Source organism: Euwallacea fornicatus, chromosome 26 (genome assembly GCF_040115645.1).
Source record: "Euwallacea fornicatus isolate EFF26 chromosome 26, ASM4011564v1, whole genome shotgun sequence".
NCBI lineage: Eukaryota > Metazoa > Arthropoda > Insecta > Coleoptera > Curculionidae > Euwallacea > Euwallacea fornicatus.
In genome coordinates, this window is record NC_089566.1 from 2067487 (window position 1) to 2088741 (window position 21255).

General features: G+C 39.5%; 1 protein-coding gene across 3 annotated transcripts in view; it reads right to left on the reverse strand.

The window, feature by feature from the left end:
* Positions 1–21255, reverse strand: part of LOC136347107 (zwei Ig domain protein zig-8-like) — a 184269-nt gene that overhangs the window by 154398 nt on the left and 8616 nt on the right. For all 3 annotated transcript variants that reach the window (XR_010733429.1, XM_066296801.1, XM_066296800.1), the window contains exon 2: positions 17464–17516. Coding sequence is in view for 2 of the 3 variants with exons in the window: in XM_066296801.1 (XP_066152898.1) it covers positions 17464–17512 (49 nt within the window). In the remaining variant the exon portion in view is untranslated. The remainder of the gene's footprint in view (positions 1–17463; positions 17517–21255) is intronic.

The window sequence follows — 21255 nt, forward strand, 5'->3', positions numbered from 1 at the left end:
CTTGAAACGAAATTACCGGACGGAACTTTCCGGTAAACCTAATAATTGTAATCATTAAGTGTCATGTTGTGGCTGGAAATTCAGAAGGAAAGAGGCTTTAGAATTTAATTATGAAAATTCGGCTCTGACAACGCGTCATTGTAGGATATTTTTACCTATGGGAATAATGGTCAATTATTTGGAAGTACATATCTCTTTCAATATGTGCTCTCCTCATTTAAAGTCAGGAAGTTTGTATATTTTCGAAGACATTTTCCAAGTTTTAAAACTAAGTTTTATGCAGCCTTAAAATTCCCAAATTTATTCCAATTTAACCAACTTCGCTTCTCTTACCGTTCCCAAGACTCATATTTTCGCGGGGCACCTTGTATAATTCCAAAAATTAGATTAATTTTTGGTTTCGCAGCAATTTCTAAATATGTCGCCGTTACATCGCTGTTCGAACACCTTTCTTTGATCCAGATTTCACAATTTCCAATCTTTCTTAAATCACCCCAGAAGTGTCCTGCGAAGACAAATAAAATAACGTAAAAAAGACAGACCAAATCCTAAATTGAGGGAAATTCAAAGCGGGAATGGTTTGGTGCGGTCGTTCTCCATAACTTAAATGTTATTGGTCACGTTATTCGCCATTTAAAAATCTTCAATTTTACACAGGATACACGAAGATACAAGAAAAACAACGCTTTTTTGGAAATTGTCCCCTACCAGTTTGTGCATATCGGTAAAGTTACATCGTATCAGCGTTTTAAATGACAGATCTGTTATTTCAAGGTAGTTTTTTTGGCAAACTGGCTGCCATAATTTGTGCATTGTGTAAACCGTTGCCATGAAGGGCCACAGGCCCTTGAATGTGCCAATTGATCTTCTTTTCTTCTCCGGGCGTCCTTAACTGCGACATATTAGCTAGGGCGAGATACGTATGTTAAAGTTGCGTCAATTATCAAATCGCTTGAAAAAGCCCGACATCGAACCAAGCTTGAACTGTTAGAGAAAACTCGAGGCAAATCGAGCATTTAACGTTAGAATAATTTAACTTTTGAATCACGTCGGGGCGATTCATAAAAATATCAAATTTCTTGATTCGAGAGATGCCTAATTTTAAGGCCCCGCCTCATCGTCACCGATCCAACGTACTAGGGATGCCATAAATTATGTTCCAGATCGAAATGCAACGACTCTGGCCGTAGATTCTACTAATACAACCAACGGACACATATTTGTCCTTTTTTTTTTTTTAATCCAAAATGCCTTTGTTTTCAGCTCTGGGCCCTTTGAACGCGAAACCCTTTTTGAGTAAACGGCTTTTTTTGCTTTTGGAAAATGTCCTGAAGCACTTTGCATCACGACGGAACTTGACGAACCCTAATTTTTCACCATACCTGCATCGCATGGTTGTAGGGGTTGTTGCAAGTTGTGTACCCCAGTTTTAAAGGGAACTTAGGGTTTAACTGGGATTTGACAGATTTTCTACTATATATCTGCCAAAATCTCCAGTTTACCGGCAGGTGGATTTTAAACTGACGTGTTACATCCCGACATAAGTGCACTGAGCTAAATCCAGTCCTAACCGAAGCATTACGGTAGTAGTTGAGTCAGTTTTACAGGTGTACATAACGTCATGAATATGGACAATAATTACTCAGTTTGAGTGCATTTCATTGTTAAATGCGTTGCAAACTGGGCGTGATTTACGAGCTTTGACGTCGACAGAGTGTAGCTGATTCCCGAAAATACGCATGCAACATCTTTAATCCTGTGTAGCTTCTTAAATCGGGAGATTTAAAACAGATTTTGATGATTTATGGCAGTCGTAAAGGGCTTTTTATGTGGAATGTAATTCTTTAAAACCTGGTAATAAATTAATCCCAGTATAACTATTAGGTTCCTTGGCCGGGGCCGAAATTTAAATATTAAATATCGTGTTGAAGTGTACTTTGGCGAGGAAATTAAATTTGAATCAACGGGAAAAATCCTATACAGGGTGGTTTCAGCGGGGTGGGGGGGAGATAATCAGTTTCAGAGATACTTCGGATGAAATGAGGGTCAGAATCTAAATATTAAATACTGCTGAAGGGTAGCTACTTTAGGGAGGAAATTAAATTTAAAATTTATATCTGCGTATTCTTGACCGCGTGCTGAATGTCCCGGCAAATTAAAATTTAAAATAACTTTACCTCGCGGAAAATAAATCACATGCATCTCCTTATAACGCAAGGAAGCTTGTATAGCTCGAGGCTCGAGTTAACTTATTACGTTGCCTTAAAGGGCCTGTAATGGATGACAGATGAGACAGATACCTCGAAAGAGTATTGAAAACCTATTAAGTGAACAAATGTTTGAAATAAATGTTCCAGAACGTCTTCAGCAGAGGGAGCATTGTGTTTCGGAAACTCTAAAAGCCTTAACGATCGTTCGCAAAATTTGTATGTATTATAAGGGCGCAAGGATCACTTTTATTCAACTTGAAGACAGTCCCTCCTTTATTCTTCCTCGATCGTAATGACATCAAAAAGCTATTTTTTGCCGTGGCCGAACCATGGCTTTAATTAAACCAAAAATAATTTATTAAGTGACATTTAGTGTTGGCGCACGTATTTGCAAGGTTTCGGGTGTTTATCCATCAAATATGTACCTCGACGTCAACTAATTAAATTTGTGTTCAATTAATGCCACTTGAAGACTTTCGGATTGTAAACGGTGTTCGTCGGATCGACAAAGAGCGATTTTCACAAAACCCGATTGACGTAATAATTGAGAATTACGCAACAACCGTTCTCAGAAACAAACTATACGTCAATGGAACGGAGGACCCGTTATAAGGGGGTGTTCAGAGCTTCGCCGTATGCGAAATTGACCAGCGTCGCGAGCAGCGATTACGATCGCGGACGCGCCGCACGCGGTTTCCATTAAATCGAATTTTTGAAGTAATTTTTTTATGATCCACGAAAAAGCTGAACCATCGGAAGGTCGTATTGGTGCGATTCGCCTCTGGACGTCCTAGGCGATCCATTCTGTGGTGACAGAAAAAATCTGAATGTGGTAGTTTCACGGTGAGTTTTCGACTAGCTTCATGACGACTAGGCTCCCGGTCCGATTTTCTATGCGCGCGTGCGCACTGAAACCGTCTAATGAACCCTGGCGACTGAGGGAGTGCTCCCACCTTGGGAGACCTCTTCGATCGCCAACCACATCCGGCCTCTCTTTTCTTCCGACAGTGAGACCTGCCGCAAATAGTTCTTACGTTCGCCTGTCGATGACTGCGAACGTTTGAATTGCCTTTTATTAGACCGAATGTAAATATTTAATCAAGGGCGACCAGATAAACCATTACGGACCAAGACACAAAATAAACGATTATGAAATATTTGATTATTTCCAGCGGGGTTATGCAGAACTCGTAAAGATCTATTTTAGTGTGGTCCTGTAGATTTCTATTTTGATTAGAGAGCTTACGAGCGTGCATATCACGAAACGTAAGTGACCTTTTCGTAATACGGTCCGGTTTGGGTACATGGAGAACGTTTGAAGCGACTCTGTCCAATTTTATTCGAAAAGGGACGATACAATCTTAAAACAAATAATATATTTATAGGCCTTTTTTACGTTCTATAAGCAAATTTTGCAATAAATAGATTTATTCGTTTTTTATGTGTCCTCCAGGAATGGTTTTGTGTTTTATTTTCGGGGAGCATTGCTTAGCTTAAAATTCTCCGGCTTCCTTTCGTACACAGTTTGCCTAAAAATCTCGCCTTAATACATTTCTTGTCCTAAAATAACAACGACTCGGCCTGATGAATTCTAAGTGTTTCCTTCGCAATTACCTATTCAGGACATCCGATGTAAAATTTATATTCCTTCATCGACTAGACAAACATTCTGACGTGTGATTGACAGTCGCTTCTTTACTTGGATCGATTTTTGATGGATTGTAAGCCGGGATTGCCCACACAACAAAGATACTCGCGTTGCCTTCTCCTGCGGCGTCGAAATCAATCTTAAGGGCTCCAATTAAAAATGGGAAGCCCAATTGAATACCGTGCACAATACCTGGGGAATAATAGCAATTCCTAAATAAATTATTTTCCATTTACATTTAATACCCCTTTATTCAGTGCAGCTTCGCAGTCCCAAATGAACGTTTCAAAAAATCCAGATTACATCAGAGAAGGGGCTTTAAACCCAGAAATATAGTTATGTTGCTAAAGAAGCAGTTAGTTTTAATTAAATCGGAAACTCTTGTTTAGATAAAACATCACGTACACAACCTTTTGTTCGCTTTAAAAATATAATCCCCACGTGTGGCAGATTTACGAAACACACGTACTGAACGATATGATTTCGTTATTAATTAAAAGTGTTTGGTTTGGCAGTCACAATTCATCGTTCTAGAACTAGACTTGTCAACAACTGCATCGCATTTCCATACCTGCCCTCCCTCGGAGTTAAAATATCGGTATTCTTCGAGGTGCAAGAAGAAAAACTTCAATAAGAATTTTCAATGAACAGTTGAGCTAGATTGCCCCTTAGCAGTAGGTACATCTGAAGAGTTTTCGAGACACTTTTGGCAAACTTCCTAAAAACAGAAAATTCCAGGAAATGCTGAAAATTGCCACTTCTCGACGATCGACAATGTAGTTTATGATGTTACACATCAGCCAGACGTTTCTGTTCGAATTCGAATCGAAAGTGGAGCAATTACTAAATTTACATTCAAGTACGGAAATGGGCATAATAATTTGGCTTAAAGCCTTGTTATCTATCGAAGATTAATGCTATGTTCTGTATCTATAGGGCACCAATAATTATCCTCGAAATCTGTGCGGTTGTCACCACATTGCATTGCGGGCATCATATTGGAAATGTATTCCATCTCTCGTCCTTTAGGGATGTCATAAAATTGGCAATTTTGGTGTTTCTCTATCGTCTCTACTTCACATATGTAAAGCATGTTTATTCGATAACCATATGAGTGAGTGCGGGGGGCGTCGGAGGTCCTACAGGTTCGTTTGAGGATCAATCGCTGTTCAAATCGGCGGAAAGTCGTTTTCTAGAGAAATCCATTAATTTTATACCATCTTTCCCATATACGTTAGCCGAGAACAATGGTAAAGGTCCTATAAAGTTTGACACTTCCCCCGAATATTTTGGTATAAATTTAAAGAACCATCGAATAAATTTAATAAAACTTTTGCCTTATATCCTTGGAGAAGTCCGCAAAGATTGAATTTCTTTATATATTAGAAAATGGACTGGAAAATCTATATCCCACTATTTGAGTGAGCTATAAAAGTTATATTAGTAAGGGCTTGTTATATAGTTTATAAAGTTTAACTAGCTTCGAATCCGACGAACGAATTTCGTTCGAACATCTTTTTTTTAATAATTAGTCGATAACTCGAGAAACTCTGTCACATCGAGATGTGCACTGATCGCCGTCGCATACTTACGCGCACATGTACATTCACTGGTGCGCCCCGATTATCTCCCAGACTATTCTTATTAATTGAAATCGATAAATCATTAGCCCAGAGTGATTTATTATTAACCCAGGCCCAACGCATACGTCGATGCATATGTACATACGTGTAATCGGTGAATGATTTCCTACTTATTAAATGTAAATCACGAAGAACCTGGAATGAGGTTCTGCCCTCGAATCACATCGGGGAGGAAGCACTGAGTCGTTCGAAAAAGGAACTGGACAAATCACAACCCCGATGGCGAAGCACAAAAATGGTATAATACACTCAGTTTCACATGAAATACACCACCCAGTAATAATAACGGTTAAGTCTTGTAATTTTGGCAAAATAAAGCTTCAAAATGGAATATCAAATGATCACAGTTTCAGTTAACAAAAAAAAAAAAAAGAACGCTAATGACTTTTTTTTGTTATCGACCCCCTGGATTTTTCATTCGATTGTTAATAAACAAAATAATATTTAGATGGAAATATCAGTTTATTTCAATGGTGAACGGTCAGCAAGACGTCTTAATATGGCCCCAGTGAGACAGCCCCGAAATTTCCCCCGTCTCGGATTTTGATAGGGGGGGAATTATCGGCATGAGGGAGGGCGGATTTTCTCGTCGTGAAATTGCCCGAAGAATGGACCGGAACCACACCACTGTTGCGGAAATATGGTCTTCGTGGTCTAAAGAAGGGACCCAGCGACACCGTCCAGCTGCACGTCCTGCCCGTAGTAGCAGACGAAGAGGAACGTCGCCTTCTTACAGACGGGTGGCCGTTGACGATCGGTTTTAAACAAGGTCCGTTGCAGTAGATCGGATGCGGGCTCTAAGCCGTCAGGCATCGATGGAAACAGTCCGCAGGAGAATTTCGTCTTTTGGCCTGAATTGATACCACACAAATCTACCCGCGGCTGCCACTAACCGCACGACTCCGACCTTCCAGATTGGCCTCGTGTCAAGAACAAGCCGGTTGAGGTCATCAGTAGAGCAATATCGTCTTCAGTGACGAGTCGCGATTTCGTTTGTGGATCAATGATGGCTCTTAGAAGGGTCACATGACGCCGAGGTGAAAGAAGAATTGTGCGGTTTCGTGAAGGGCACCGCGCATCCTTAACGCCCGGTGTTATGCGATATGTTTCGGTCGAAGATCTCCTCTCATGTCGGTTCCGGGCACCCCAAACGCGCATCGCTGCATTAACAACGTGCCGAGGCCAGCGTTAGGATCTTTCATGCGGCCCTCACCGCGGACCAAATGTCATTTTCCAACAGGGGACGTTCCAAGGCCGTAAACTGCGAACGTCGCTCGAAGACACCTGGAAGAAGCCTAATTGGAAATGCTGCTCTGGCCCGCTCGGTTAACGGACCTGTCACCCATCGATCGTCTTTGGGACGTCATGATTCATAGTCTTCGAAGTTTAACGAGGCCCATAAACAATTCAGATGAGCCACGACACCATCTTAAGTTAGCATCGAATGAAATGCCCGAGGAAGATATTGATAATTTGTTGCAAAGCATGCCGCGAAGGGTACATGCTGACAATGATGTACGAGAGGAAGTTACTCATTATTAACTTTTTAATTAATAAACGTTTTTTTTTTTTTTACTTAAGCTGTAATGATTTGACACTCTTTTATGAATCGTTGCTTTACCGAGATTACAAGACTTAATTATTATTATTACTGGGTGGTGCATTTCAGATGGAGCGAATTTTAACTAAAAATTTCTGAATGCGGGAGAGAAGTACCTATTTCTCCTACTTCTTAAATTTCGAGGGAGCATATCTCGAAAATCGGGTTTTTTAATGATCGCATCTTTCAGAGTTCCTTAAACAGTTGTGTGCGTTACAAACTTGTCTGAAGGTGTGCAGCTTAACGCGGAAGCTCCCCGAACTGCATCTTCGGAGCCCCAAGTCCCCATTTCAGGCAGACGGGTTCAATAGGGCATCCACATCGGTCGATTCGAACCAAAAACGGTTCCCCTAGAAATTTCAAAATGTTCCGAAAACCGTGCAAAGAGGAGAGGAAAAGGCGATTTTCGATATTTTCAAAATTTCAACCGCGGATATCGCAAGAACCCGTGGAACAGCTACCTGAAATAATAACTTCGAGTAAACGTATCGACCAGCTCCATAAGCTTGCGAAAACTGCGTCGTATTATACAGAGCGCCCTTTTAACAGCCCTTTGGACGTTTATGAGGTTATTTGCAACATTATAAAAAACAATTATGGAGATGCAAATGTGAGGCTAATAAAGATAAATTTTAAAATTAGTGACAACCCTACAGAGTGTCCTAAAGAAGCGAGGTATCATAAAGTGTCATTTTTTTAAATTCATGTAAAATCACCTTACTTGGCACATATACTCATTTCGTCGAAAGTACATAGAGGGTGTTCACAATACCAACTTCAATTTTCACCTATTCAGCTTTGATTTTCTTGATTTTTCTAAATAGGACGGTGTGTTTTTTGTGGCGTAGGACCAAAGTAAATTCAATTTTTTTCACTTTCATATAAAATAGTGTTATATGTATTTTTAAATATAATGGAATTATTAGTTATTTCAGGAAAACCTGCATTTACAGCTAAGTGTCTGAGTGTTTAGCGTGCGTTGCCATGGTCAATTATCCAATTTTAATATAAGATTCTTGTGAGTTGATTAACCGGAAAAACAGCACACTGGAAATTTTTCTGAAAATTCCCAAAGAGCGAGAAGCTTCGGTTTATCTCATCCAGACAAGAAAAGGTAAAAAAGGCCGACATTTTTTGTTGAGTTTTTACGAATTCAAACGTGTTAGATAATCATTCAATGTGTTTGCTTAAATTAACTGCTTGGCAGAATTAACGCATTACTAAGAAGATGTCACAAATTTGACTTTCTTAGCTGATAAACCTATTGTTCGATTGATATTATTTTTTTATTTAATCGTAGGAAAATTCTTCGCAAATCTCCTCGAGTCGGCACCGGCAAGCGGTGATAAAAATATATATACAGCGTGTCTCAATAAATATTTTTACCCACGTTCGATATACTCTCTTATGATAACATTGTATTTTTGGTTACTATGATACGTCTGATAGTAAAGGAGTTCTGCACTACTAAACAAAATTCGCGCATTTCATCTTCGTCGGAATCACATTCTTGTTTAATTGAAAGTGAACTATGAATCTTATATATATATATACAGGGTGTCTGTAAAAGGTCTGTGCAACACCCTACCACATATTCCTGGGGTGAGAACATGATGATTTAACCTAATTTATCTAATCCAAAAGTGGACGGTTTTCGAAATACGGGGTGTCAAAGTTAAGATTAAAAAATCGAGAAAAATTCATTAGTTCGTCGGTAACGCTGCCCAAAATGTCGTATCGGATGGTTTTTAGGGGTGAGAAATCATAATCCGTTTATATTTTCGATGGACAAAGTAAAGGGCGTTATCAACGCTCGATGAACCCTCTTTAAAAGGGCATAACTTTTTTATCACGCGGTATAAAATTTATTTATGACTAAATACGTGTTTTAGAAAAGAAAGGTCTCTTGGTAGAAGTCTCTAAAAGCACTTTTTTTTGAGATATTTGATTTTGAAAGTTTGCCGCATCTCTAGTGCACTAATTATTCGTACAGTCGAATATCTCGTGAACTATTCGAAAATGCAGTTTTAACTAATAAATCGTGCACTTCATAAGTGTTTTAACTGTTCGCTTTTATTAAACGTCCGAAGTTGACGCGTTTTGACTATCAGAGATATCAGCATGCTACTACCTGCTTGATACGAGCAAGTACGATTTTATCAACCAATAAATACTTCAAATAACTCGAGAAGGCCCATTTTAACTTTTTACGTCGAATTATTCTTTGTAGGGATGTACACCCTGTATATAACTCATCTTTATTACCAAGGGAACGGGCTATCGACCGTTCGGTTTTTCCGTCTCTGTTGTACAATTATTCTATTTCCCTAACACATTTCACCATCTATCTATTTTCACCAAATGAATTCGCTACGAATCTTATTGAACAATTAATGCGAATGTTGTAAAGCAACGCATTTTCTAAGATCGTAATTCTCAATTTCATTAATAACACTTCTTATCGAAAGCCGGCAGCTAAACTAGGCACCACAAGTGTTGTTCATCCCCTCCCCCCCTCTTCAGATTTTCATTGCTCGCATTTTTTGTTAATTGATAATTACCGTATTGAGATGAATGATCCCTTTACAATGTTTCCAGTAAATGTAAAATGAGGCGCAAAGTTCACTTTTAACAACTTAAAAAAATAACGTTAACGTAAACCAATAAAGATACTATATTAACCCTGGCTAGGAGTCCATAACTCTTCTATTATCAGAGACGCCAAAAAATGCCAAAGTGAGTCGAAAATCAAGATGCTACGGAAAAATGTGTCTGATATGTGATTTAAAATATACAGGGAAGCTCCTAAACTTCGGGGAGACAATGGACGATGGCGGCGTGTCTGTTTCATCCAGTATGCATTTACTCTCACTGAAACGGCAGGACATGCTGCGACCCATAAAAAATTAACATACAATCAAATAAGATCGCAAAAATCTTTGTACAGTTATTTTATTAAATTCTTAAAATAATCTCATTTCGAGATTTGTGACGTAGGTTAGCGTAGTTAAAGCTTAAACGTAATTATTAGCATATTGATTTAATTCTTCAATCTAAGTTATAATTATGATAGTGGGTTTCTCCGGAATTTACTCCAGATTTACAATAAAGTTTCACAACTTTTAAACTCTCTTGAAAGGAAGTTCCATGATGAAAAATTAATAACTTTGATAATACATCTTCCTGACACGGACACATTAACATCTCTTCGGTACCGCATAGAAATTACAGGTGTATTACCTCTTGTGGCGAAAACCCTGTATGAAGTTGTAACGTACGTTGATTAATTATGTTAATGTGAGAATATTTCCGTTCAACTGTTACGTTGATTATACATAAAAAAAAAACAATAACAAAATATATGTGTACGTGGCAGGTACGATAAAATTTCTACTACCGCCTGGGTATTTATGGATTTTTCGAAGAAGTTCTTAACGCTTTCCTAAATATTCCTATTCGCGCTCTTTTACACTTTCCAAAATTCAAGCGCCAGTGTCCCAGGAAACAGCGGCCCAACTGTCTTAACAATAACACCAGATTATTCATCTTGTTGAGCTCCACAGCTCGCGCAAACCAGGTTGAAGTAGTTTAAAAGGACCGCAAAGCGCATTTCCGAAGCTTCCGGACCTCGGGATTAAGCCATTTGACCACGATATGACTCTGATATTTCAAAGTTTGCTTGCGGTTTTTCTTCAATTGTCCCCTTTATTAATCCCCCGATAGGTTTTAAGAAAATCCCGTCGATTCGTGGGAGGGTCTTTCGAAGCTAACAAGCACTATGCCGTTTTACTCTTTACATACAGGTAAAGTTGGTACGTTTTTGCGTGCATCTCATTAAAATTAATCAAAAGATTTCACGTGAACATGTATGGACGAACGCAGAAGAAAGACACGTTCAAAAAGAGTTGTCTCATAACATTAAGATGAAGCTTGACAGGATTCCCGAAAGAAATGGTTACAGACATGTCTTGTTTCTCGACGTCATTAAAACCACATATAAGAATGTATACGTGATCGAAATAAAATTCCCCGACATAAAAGGTCTTTCCCTTGGGGAATGACATATTTTTGCCTCTCAGCGATATCTTATAGACTATTGTGTACAACGTCTTGTTTCAACGAGATAGTTGGCGCAGTTCATCTAACTGATTTTGGACGAATAAACGTTTAAACTTCATCGAGGGAAATCCTAGTGAATAAGGGCTAACCAATCCAGTTTAAACAGACGAATTGAAAGAAGCTAACGAAGAATTCAGCCATGACTGGAATAATGAAACGACCTTTGAGAACCGATCGCAAAACTTTTTTCCCAATTTAATATGAATTTCAATTGGGGGATTAATAATTTTGGTAATTACCTTCTACTCTCAAGGAGGCATTAAACGGAATGACGACGGAGGAAAATCAACACAATTAAGAGAGGGGCGGCAGTCTTGGTATTTCGTTTTCGAAAAAGAAAAAAAAAAGAAATAATCATAAAAGAGACATTTTTAATTATGCCGTTGCGTCATGTCGTCGAATATCATTTTCTAGGTTTCTTCTTGACGAAATTGTATCGGTCTCGGAGTTGAAAATACTGAAATTACTTGAAATTAAAATTCTTACGATGCCTGGAGTCACCTCCTTTGAGGAAATATAACAACATAGTAGAGCAGCCTTTCTCGTAAGCTTTACTCAGATCCTTCCAGGAGATCGTGGCAGACAACAGCTTACGAGTTTTATGGGGCGCACTTTCATTTTTATTGAGTTTGCGACAGCTTCAAACAGCTCAACCTTCTGGTGTGCTTAAAAATCTTAATTAATTCTGTTCCACCTTTTACGACCAATTTCACATTTTATTGCCCCCGGCGTAACAAATCTGGAACTACACATTATTCCTAGATGTAATCTGGACCCTTTGGAAACAAGTCTCTATAATACTTTTAGTGAATATAAAATTTATCATAATATTTTATTTGATTTTGTAAACGAAGTGGGGAGAGAGTTTTTCCACAGATCCAGCATTTCCATAATTAATTTCGCCGACTAAAGCTTAAGTTAATGGGGATTTTGCCGGAAATCTGGATTGAGTGTGTTTTTGTATTTATTAAAACCTTTCCGAGCAGTATCTTATTATCTGCACAAAGGGAGAATCAAAGCCTAATGGCAAGTTAATGTGGAGGCATGGGGATTAATTATTCAAACGCTATTTGCTATTTGTATGTAGCGGCAGGTACGTTTATTAAAAAATACCCCAGCTAAAATATGTAGTCATAAGTGAAAGTAATTTCAGTTCGCGACCTCTCATACCTAGCATCTCATAGATGGGTTTTATTCATTTTCTTCCAGTAAAACTGGCTATTAATCTTGCTTCCAACTTTTATTAACTGAGGGTCCTTTTCAAACTGCCATTTATTTGCTTTCCCCGTTCTGTGATTCCCCTGTATTATCATTGTCAGCGTCCAACTTTGTAGCCGAGGCTATTTCAAGGGTCAAGTATTATAGCATGATATTTCCTCTAAAACTTGGAGAGTTCTCTTCGCTTTAATGAAAACCAAATTGCCTGTGCACACTCTAACTCAAATAGATATATTTTCAAAATGTGCGGCTTACACCTACGTGAAACCCATATTTGAAACAAAAAGGAATGAAGCCACCCAATTGATTAATGGCAGCTGTTTCTACAATCTACAAGTTCGGAAATAGAGGAGAAAGTTGCCGCCATTAATCCACGTAATTTTTTACTCTTGTCCGATCTTTCTTATAAACTCTTACATTAATCAGTATCGTAATTAATTATAGAGACGATATTTGATTCGTCCCACGTTACAAGCTTTTAGGGGCCTAAGTCCAATTTAATTTACGAAATTCCTTCCTTTGTAGCATCTCATAAAGTCAAAGGCCAAAATTACCTTAATTCACTTTGGGTTTGTGACAAAGTTACACACGTTGCTTAGACTAAAATATGGGATAGTAGTAGTGTAGGTACTCAGCCACAAGGTATTGAATCTACATAGTTAAAGTTACAGAGTCGGTCAAAAGACCACTTTGATTTAACTGTTTAGTTGCAAGTTAGTTTGGTTCGGACAATTGAAATTGGATTTTAAGCCTCAAAAACAGTGACGCAACCCTCAAGAAAGGTTATTTCGAGATCTTTCCCTCGTAAGTTCTATTACGTGAGACGGTTACCGTGAACGTGCAAATAATTCAGTAGATTGAAGATTGACCGTAAAAAGGCGAACCACCTCTAGATTCAGGCTGAGATTGACTAGAGGCCAATTTAAATCAAACTCCTCGATCGATTGCAAAAATGTAGTCAGTCACAGTGGCTTCGACCAACATCTCGGTACGTCGCGAACCGCAACTGACCAGAGCGAATTTCTTGCTCGGTTCAGAGACATTTTGGTTCCAGCAGTGTACTTCTTCACCTCCGACCGTTTTCCGCTAAGTTGCGCGAATATTGACGAAAATGTCATTTTGACAAAGTTTTGCAATGTTCTGTAAATCGTTTGATCCTGAAACGAAATCCGTGGGAATCTCAGGTTAGATAACGCGAAAACCATAAACCTCACTCGATATTTTTTCGGATATACAAAAGAAAAATGTACAAAATAAATACAAAAACATACCCGTATCTGGGGAACGAACCATTTCTGGACTCGTGCTTATAATGAGGAGCTTATGCAGGGTGTTCCAGGAACATGTTACCAAATTTTAGGAGGTAATAAAGGTCCATAAGTTAAGCCACTTTGCCTCATACAGATTTATCCGGAAATGAGTCGTGAAGGCACAAGACAAAAAAATTGTTAAACATGTTAAACAATGCTCGTGGTTTCGTATTTCGTTGATTCGTTTATAGCCGTAATAGTCATATTTGCAGCGACCAAAATCCTCACAGAACATTTAAGAAGTCTAACCACTATCAGTTCTCTACCAACACGTGGGTTGGCATAATAGGAAATTATGCCACCCCACACATTAGTAGAGAACTGATATTGGTTTGACTAGTGGAGTTGTTGGGCCGTACTTCGTGAGTTGCTCGAAAACGTTCCGTTGAATATGCGCCAAAAGATGTGGACTCAGCATGACGGAGTTTTTACTTGCAACGTGTGGAACCACTTAAACTTACAATTTCCTGAGAGTCGGATTGGACGAGGTCGACCTGTCAACTGGCCGGCCCGCAGTCCAGATCTAATACCTCTCGATTTCTTTTTTTGTGGTTACCGCAAGTCACTAGTTTATGAAACACTTGTAACAACAGAAGAAGAATTGGTTGGAAGAGTGACGGCTGCAAGTCACTTTATTCACAAAGTTTCACACGTTCTTTTTCGAGTGGTTCGGCGTACGACCGCACGTCGGCGAGTTGGTGGCCGCAATTTTGAACAAAACTTGTAATACTTTATTTATTTATTTATTTATTTTGATAATTGTCTTAGAAGACAGAGATGCAAAAAGCCGTAAATACGAAAACTTGTGCATTCCTTAACGTGTTTAACAATTTTTTTGTCTAGCGCCTTAACGACTCATTTCCAGATATATGTTTATGAGGCAAAATGACTCAACTTATCGCCCTTTATAAGCTCCTAAAGTTTGGCACCACGTTTCTGAAACACCCTGTATAATATTAAAATCGTGCCGCGTGACGGATTGATATAATGTCATTGGTTAACAGCCTAGAGCGAAGTTGCCTACAAAGACGGAAATTTTGCAACGAGAGATCTTTATTTCACGCTTGGGGAGGGTAAATGTTAATTTTTTTTCGTTGTTTTACTCGAATGTTGTTTGCCGAATAAAGGTACCGTTGAAAACCGTTTAAATAAAATTTGCATGAAAATTTCCGGAAACACGGATATCTCAAGAACTCATGGAGGAATTATCCGACAAATTCAATACTGCCTTTCTTAAATGATATTTCTGCACTTTTAACCCATATCCCGTGTCGCACACAAAAGTTTCATAAAATGCACCATGCGATGGCGCATATCTTAAAGTGCGCACGGTGGCCCAAAAAAAAACGGCAATAAACCGAAATCGAACTTTTGCAGAGCAACTTAAAAAAAATATTTTTTTGGGCTGAATTCAGGCGGAAATTCCATTCTAAGTCTTTTTTCTTACACATATGCTCTAAATACGGTGAGTCAGAAATTGGTCTGCCATGCAGTGGAATTATTTCACCGCCTATTTGCTGGCAAATTTACGATCTTCGCCGGCGTCGCCATCGTTCTTTGGATTTGTCAGGACGTGAACGCAAAAATTAGGAAATATAAGTTGAACGGTGTTACCGGGGAACCAAAACGTTGCCCTAAAATTTTGATCCTCACAAGCGTACTGCAAGCAAAAATTTGCTTAACAAATGTTTTTACGCGTCATCACCGAAATAAAGGGTCCGTACATACGTACGTAGGTATACATCGATATACAGGGCATTTTAAATTCGACCCTCATCATTGGAATCTCGGGAACAAAAGGAGATACGGAGAAGTTTGAATGGAGGCAAAATTGGCTAATTTAGCGCTTGACGGAATGCCATTTTTAAAATTAGAGTTTTCCGAGTACTTGCGAGGAGAGCCAGGAAAAAAAACTAAAAATCGGAGGTTTCGTTATTACTTTTTGGGCGTTATTTTACAGGGAAGCCCAAAACCATAGGCACATTTTAGTTGCCACTCTTCTCAGCCGCACGACGACGTCGCCGGATTTTCGATCGGACGTTTCGGCTTTCGGCCACCATCACGCGCTTAAATTTTCCTCATGGGTGCCATTGGAATTTACAAAAAAAAAATCAGTCCGACGCCGTTTTTCTCAAAAACTAATCAATCGATTTTCCATCGCAACACAGCATTGACGCATAGCTTTGAAAGGCTTAATTTAAGGTGGATTCGACCTACGTTTCAATTTTGCCAAACCGGGCATTTGGTGTTACCGATGAAGTGAGCAACGTATAAAAAATAAAATGGACGTTACAAGGTGGCAATTTTTGTCATAGTAAACGCTGCTTTGGAACTTAAAAGAAACAGTAATTTGTCGAAAAGTTAACGGCAGGAGGCCAGGGGGGGGCCTCGGCTTCGAGTTACGCGATGCACTTCGTGTCGTGATTTTCTATATTGACTCTAACTCTAATAATATGAGACATGTGATACTTCCCCACACAAAACTTTCACTCTGCATTATATTCAATCGAGTGCATCTCAGCAAAAATTTTTGAGGATAGTTTAATTTTTTTTCCATTTATTCCAACATTTCCAACTTCAAATGACGGCGCTTTCATATTTTTAAAACATTTTACGTCTTTCGTTGTGTCGCTTTTTGAACATGAATTAGGGGCACGATTCTAACACATTTCTATTGGGCTTCCGTCTGCTCAAATCTTTCAAAGAGTGATATTAATTTTCTTCGAGTTTTCCCATTTTTTCCGACACTGCTCTTTTACATACTCGGTTCGGGCATAATTCCCGACCATATTTCATCAAGGCGCGTTTATACGCAATCAGCGCTTGTCGCTATAATTCCTTTGAAAGCATCAGGCCCCATAATCCAGTATATCCAGCATGTCCTAATCGTGATAAAAGCATTTTTTCTAAAGAAAAGCATGCATAAAAAATGGATAAATCGATCTTTAAGCCCAAGTTGTAAGTTGACAGGTTTTCCTTCAACCTTTTGTTTGTAGGTAATTAGGTTTGCATGTTGCATGTATCGACTTTTTCCAATACACTCGAAATAAATCAAGTTTGACTGAATCTGCCAAATACTATAAAAGTTGAAAATGCAGACCCGTGAGGGGAAATATTTATCTCGTTTTAGGGTTCCGAAATATCCAGGACAAATTTAAGTTTTAATTTTATTTTTATTCGATGGTGGAATGGCGTGATTTCGGAGCCGTTTCCAATGCATAAATCTTTCTGATTGCCCCACATAAAAGAAAGTTCATTCAAACTTGGAATAAGTGAACGAATTTACAATCTCTTTAGCCAAAGTCTAATACCCATTATAAAAATAAAACAATTTCAGGGGGGCCTTTTTCCGTCCTTGTTCTTTAAGAATTTCTCGGAGAACATTAGCAAGGTGATATGGAGGTCCTTAGCAGTTGATATCGGACTTTTACAGGCACCTTGGGACAGTTAAAAGGTTTCCTGTTTGCCTACATTTCATTTTTAGGACGAAGAAAATTGTTTCTCTTCCAATTCTCGCAGTAACACAGTATAAAAATATATAAAAAGTAGCGTGTCACGTCATGGCGAATTATGAGAAACTTTATTTTTGTTGCGGTTTTAATATTAGAACAACTTCTAATGTCGACCCAATCGGAAATTACCGAGTAAATGTCACAGCACTTTGATTAATTGACGGTCTAAAGAACACCACATAATAAAAGATGCAAAAACTTACCTTTAAGTCTGTTGGTGAACAACCATAATAATATGATACGGCAATTCATTATTCTGCAACAAAACAGGCAATTAGTATCGAAAACAATTCTCTGCGTTTTTCCGTTGCGGAATTTAAAATGGTCTTTTTCAACTGGTATTTGCATAAATACTTAAACTGAAATTTTAATGAAACTCATAAGTCCGTTTAGCAAATCGGCGACCCGAAAGCAGCTAACTATAGCTAATACGCGGATTTTAATACACCCAACTCCTTAGCGTCACAATAAAAGTTTAGTGGGGTTCTAAGTGATTTCCCTTTTACCGGAGGCAAGACTCCGGAATATAAAAGCATCCAAAGCATTAACCTTCCCCACTTAGATAAAGTTTTAGATTGAGGAATAATAATTGTTCTAATTTTCCTCTCGCGATGTAAACACAGTGGTGTGACATGGCTGGCTCTTGTCAAGACCACCGTTTTACTACTTTTTACAACGTTTTTCACGTCTCACCATCGGGGTAGAGAAATATTCGCCTCGTTTTATTTATTTTTTTTGCATCAAATCCATTGGCGCAGACCAAGGCGACGCCCCTGTTTCCTTCCACTCTCCGATTTCGACGAGTCGTAGCGGATGCTTACATACAGGGTGTCCCAGAATGAGGGGGTCAAGGCCAAACTACATATTGATTCGTGGCGATATACTTCCATGCGAAATCGTCTCCTTCTGGAGATGAAGCCCGTCAAAGTTTCACTTTTTTTTATAATTTTGCGAGTAAGTCGAAAGCGGCCAGATGGATTGTCACGAAATTAGGTGCACAATCTTTCTGCTCCTCGGGGCACATTTATTATTCCAAAACCACCAGGGGTAGTGGTCGATTCCTGGAAGGTCGAATGTCGAATGCACCAGGACTTTTTCATTCGCTCATGGAGACGGCTGATTTTTTTTTTTTTGTGTGAAATTTCCGGTCTGTCATGCAACTTTTTTTTATCCTCTTGTCGGATTTCGGTTCGGAACCTCGATTGCACGGAGAAGACGTAATTCGTCGTTTCGATTTCTGGAACCGCCGGGTAACTGACGAGAACGCGGTCACCAGCTCGGCTCGTTCTCTGCAATGGCGGCGAACGCAGTCTTCAGACTTGGTTAGATTTCGGAAGTTTTGAGGAACGTCGTGCACGTTTGGAGGAGAAACGTTCCTCACATCGGGATTTTGCCGAGGAAATTATCGTAAGAGTGCGATGAAAACGTTCTGGTGTGTTTAACATTCGACCTTCGCGGAATTGACCGCTACCCCTGGTGGTTTTGGAATAGTAAATCAGCTCCGAGAGGCAGAAAGATTATGCACCTAATTTCGTTACAACCCACATTTCCACTTATTTGCAAAATTAAAAAAAAAAAAAATGAGACTCTGACGGGCTTCATCTCCCGAAGCAGACACTTTCGTATATAAATATATCGCCATGAATCGATATGTTTTTGACCAAGGAACATGCGGCTAAGCCTTGACACCCTGTGTCGATACGCAGAACAACGCAAGTACCAGTGGCGTGGAGATTTTGGACGTTGGCAAGGAATTTCAGTTTCCACCCGATCATCCGCCCCGCAAAGGATTTTGACGGAGATTTTGACGAACGGTTTGCGACGCAGACACGCAATCAGGCCCCCGGGGAAGGTCGGTTCGAGCAGAATTCGAGATTTTCCAAAAATGTCCCTTTCGGTTTTTCTCTCAATTTCCCACGTCGAGATCACCGTCGGCCGCACCTCCGTTTATTTCTTAATAAACTACCACCACCCTGCATAAGTAGCAGAATATTTCATTAAAAATGACTGAAAGACCGATCTTCAATACAAGGCTCGTCTTGTGCTATTGTTCGAACTTTCCAAGTTTGCGCAAGTTTGAAAGGCACAAAACGGCTTTTGCACGGAATCATCAAAAACCATAACTTCCCAACCTAATTTGGTTTTATATTCGAATACATTTCTGCTTTCCTGAGCATGTTATCCGCCACGTATGGTGACAGAAAAAGCCATTCTTGGCGTTTTTATAATATATATGATATATATAATACATACATATATATATGTATGTATGTGTGTATCAGTATAGTATATGGCTATTCAAGGAGCCGGAACAATAGAACTGTCGAAGAAGAACGATTTTTAATATTGGCGCAACCTGTACGAATTCAAATTCCTGGGAAATTTATTCTGGACTGGAGGAATAACGACCTCCTTGGCGAGAAACTTAATTATGTTTTCTTCCCACGATGTTATTTAATCTCGCGATAAAAATTCATTAAATAAAGCGGCGCGCTGCATCCATTGTGCACTTTTAAGATTACAAGTTTCATCGGAAAACGCTCTACTAATAACGAAGATCGACCGTATAGAGGGCGAGGAATTAAGGGCGTGTAACGCAAAAGCCGAAGATTAATAAAGCCCGAATCTGCGAATTAATTAGGCGAAAAATAACAGGCATTCGACACAGTTTAACGACGAACTACTCAGAACAAACAATATTACCACACGCGAATCCTTTCCATTTAATAAGCGATCCGATACATTAAAACAAATAACAAAAAACGTGATTTACGACCGCATGAGGTGATTTCTAATCTAGCAAAGATGTATTGGCACACGAGCAACGCGAGAGTTAATGTTCTCTCGCGAGCGAAAAGCGGTTGTTCCTGGAGAAATGCTCACATTTACATGTAGGTCGAATCAGGATACTCAATATTGATGCGGACCATTACCGAAGAGACTTGGCCACGTTAAACGAAAAAGCTGTGCTTTTATCACGATTTAGATCCTGCCTTTGCCAAAAATAGGCTAAAAGGCTTTATTAGCATTGGAAGTCTGGTGATTTTGTACTCGTGCTGCGTGCCGTCACGACGAAAACTGTCGACGGTGCACACAGGGTGTTACTCACGCGCGTGCAGGGTTTGTCGCGCGATCCGTTCGTCGGAAAATTTTTCACTTCCCACTAGGGTAACCCAACGAATTTCGATTTCGGACTGGAATCGACCCTTTTTGAATTCATGCGAAATATTTTCAAAATGGCGCCGTCTCAGATTCATACCGGAACCCTCTGACTTATCTGTCGTTCCCTGATTCGGCGTCAAGTGGTCTAAGTAAAGTGTCTTATGTCTGAAATTCATAATTTCCGAGTTACGCCGGAAAATTTGACAGCTGCAAGGTCCCACGGAAATCGGTATTATTTTGTCCGACTGCTGGGAGTTTTGGTGTCGGCGCGTTGGGGCTCGGAAGCGACCTAATAAGCTTTGACTAATACGTCTTGACCTATTTGAATTTCACAAAAAGTCCCCCGCACAACTCCCGAATGTGTTCTATTTCAAATGGGCGGGTCATCGAGATTTGAAGTGGTGTAACTCCAGAAACATGTTTAGGGGGTTGTGGAAGACTGTTTGTCAAATCGAGAGAACCGATACTGAAATTTGCAGCGGTTAGAGAATAATATCGATTTCCGTGGGACCTCGCACCTGGCAAAATGTTCAAATTTTCCCGCATAATTCTGAAACGGCAAATTTTAGACGTAAGATACCTTACATGGACTGGCCCTAAGATTTAACGAGGAATCAGGGAGTGAGTAACAACTGAGGGGATTCCGTTTGAAATAACAAAGACGGTGGATACTTCCAGTGTAATAGAAAATCCTGCCATTTTGCATATATCGGACTTGGAACCGAAGGGGGCAATTCGAACCTGAAGCCGAATTTCATTGGGCTGCGATAGCGGGATGTGGAAAATGTTCCAGTGAACGATTCACGGTTCCAACCCCGTATACAGGGTGACCG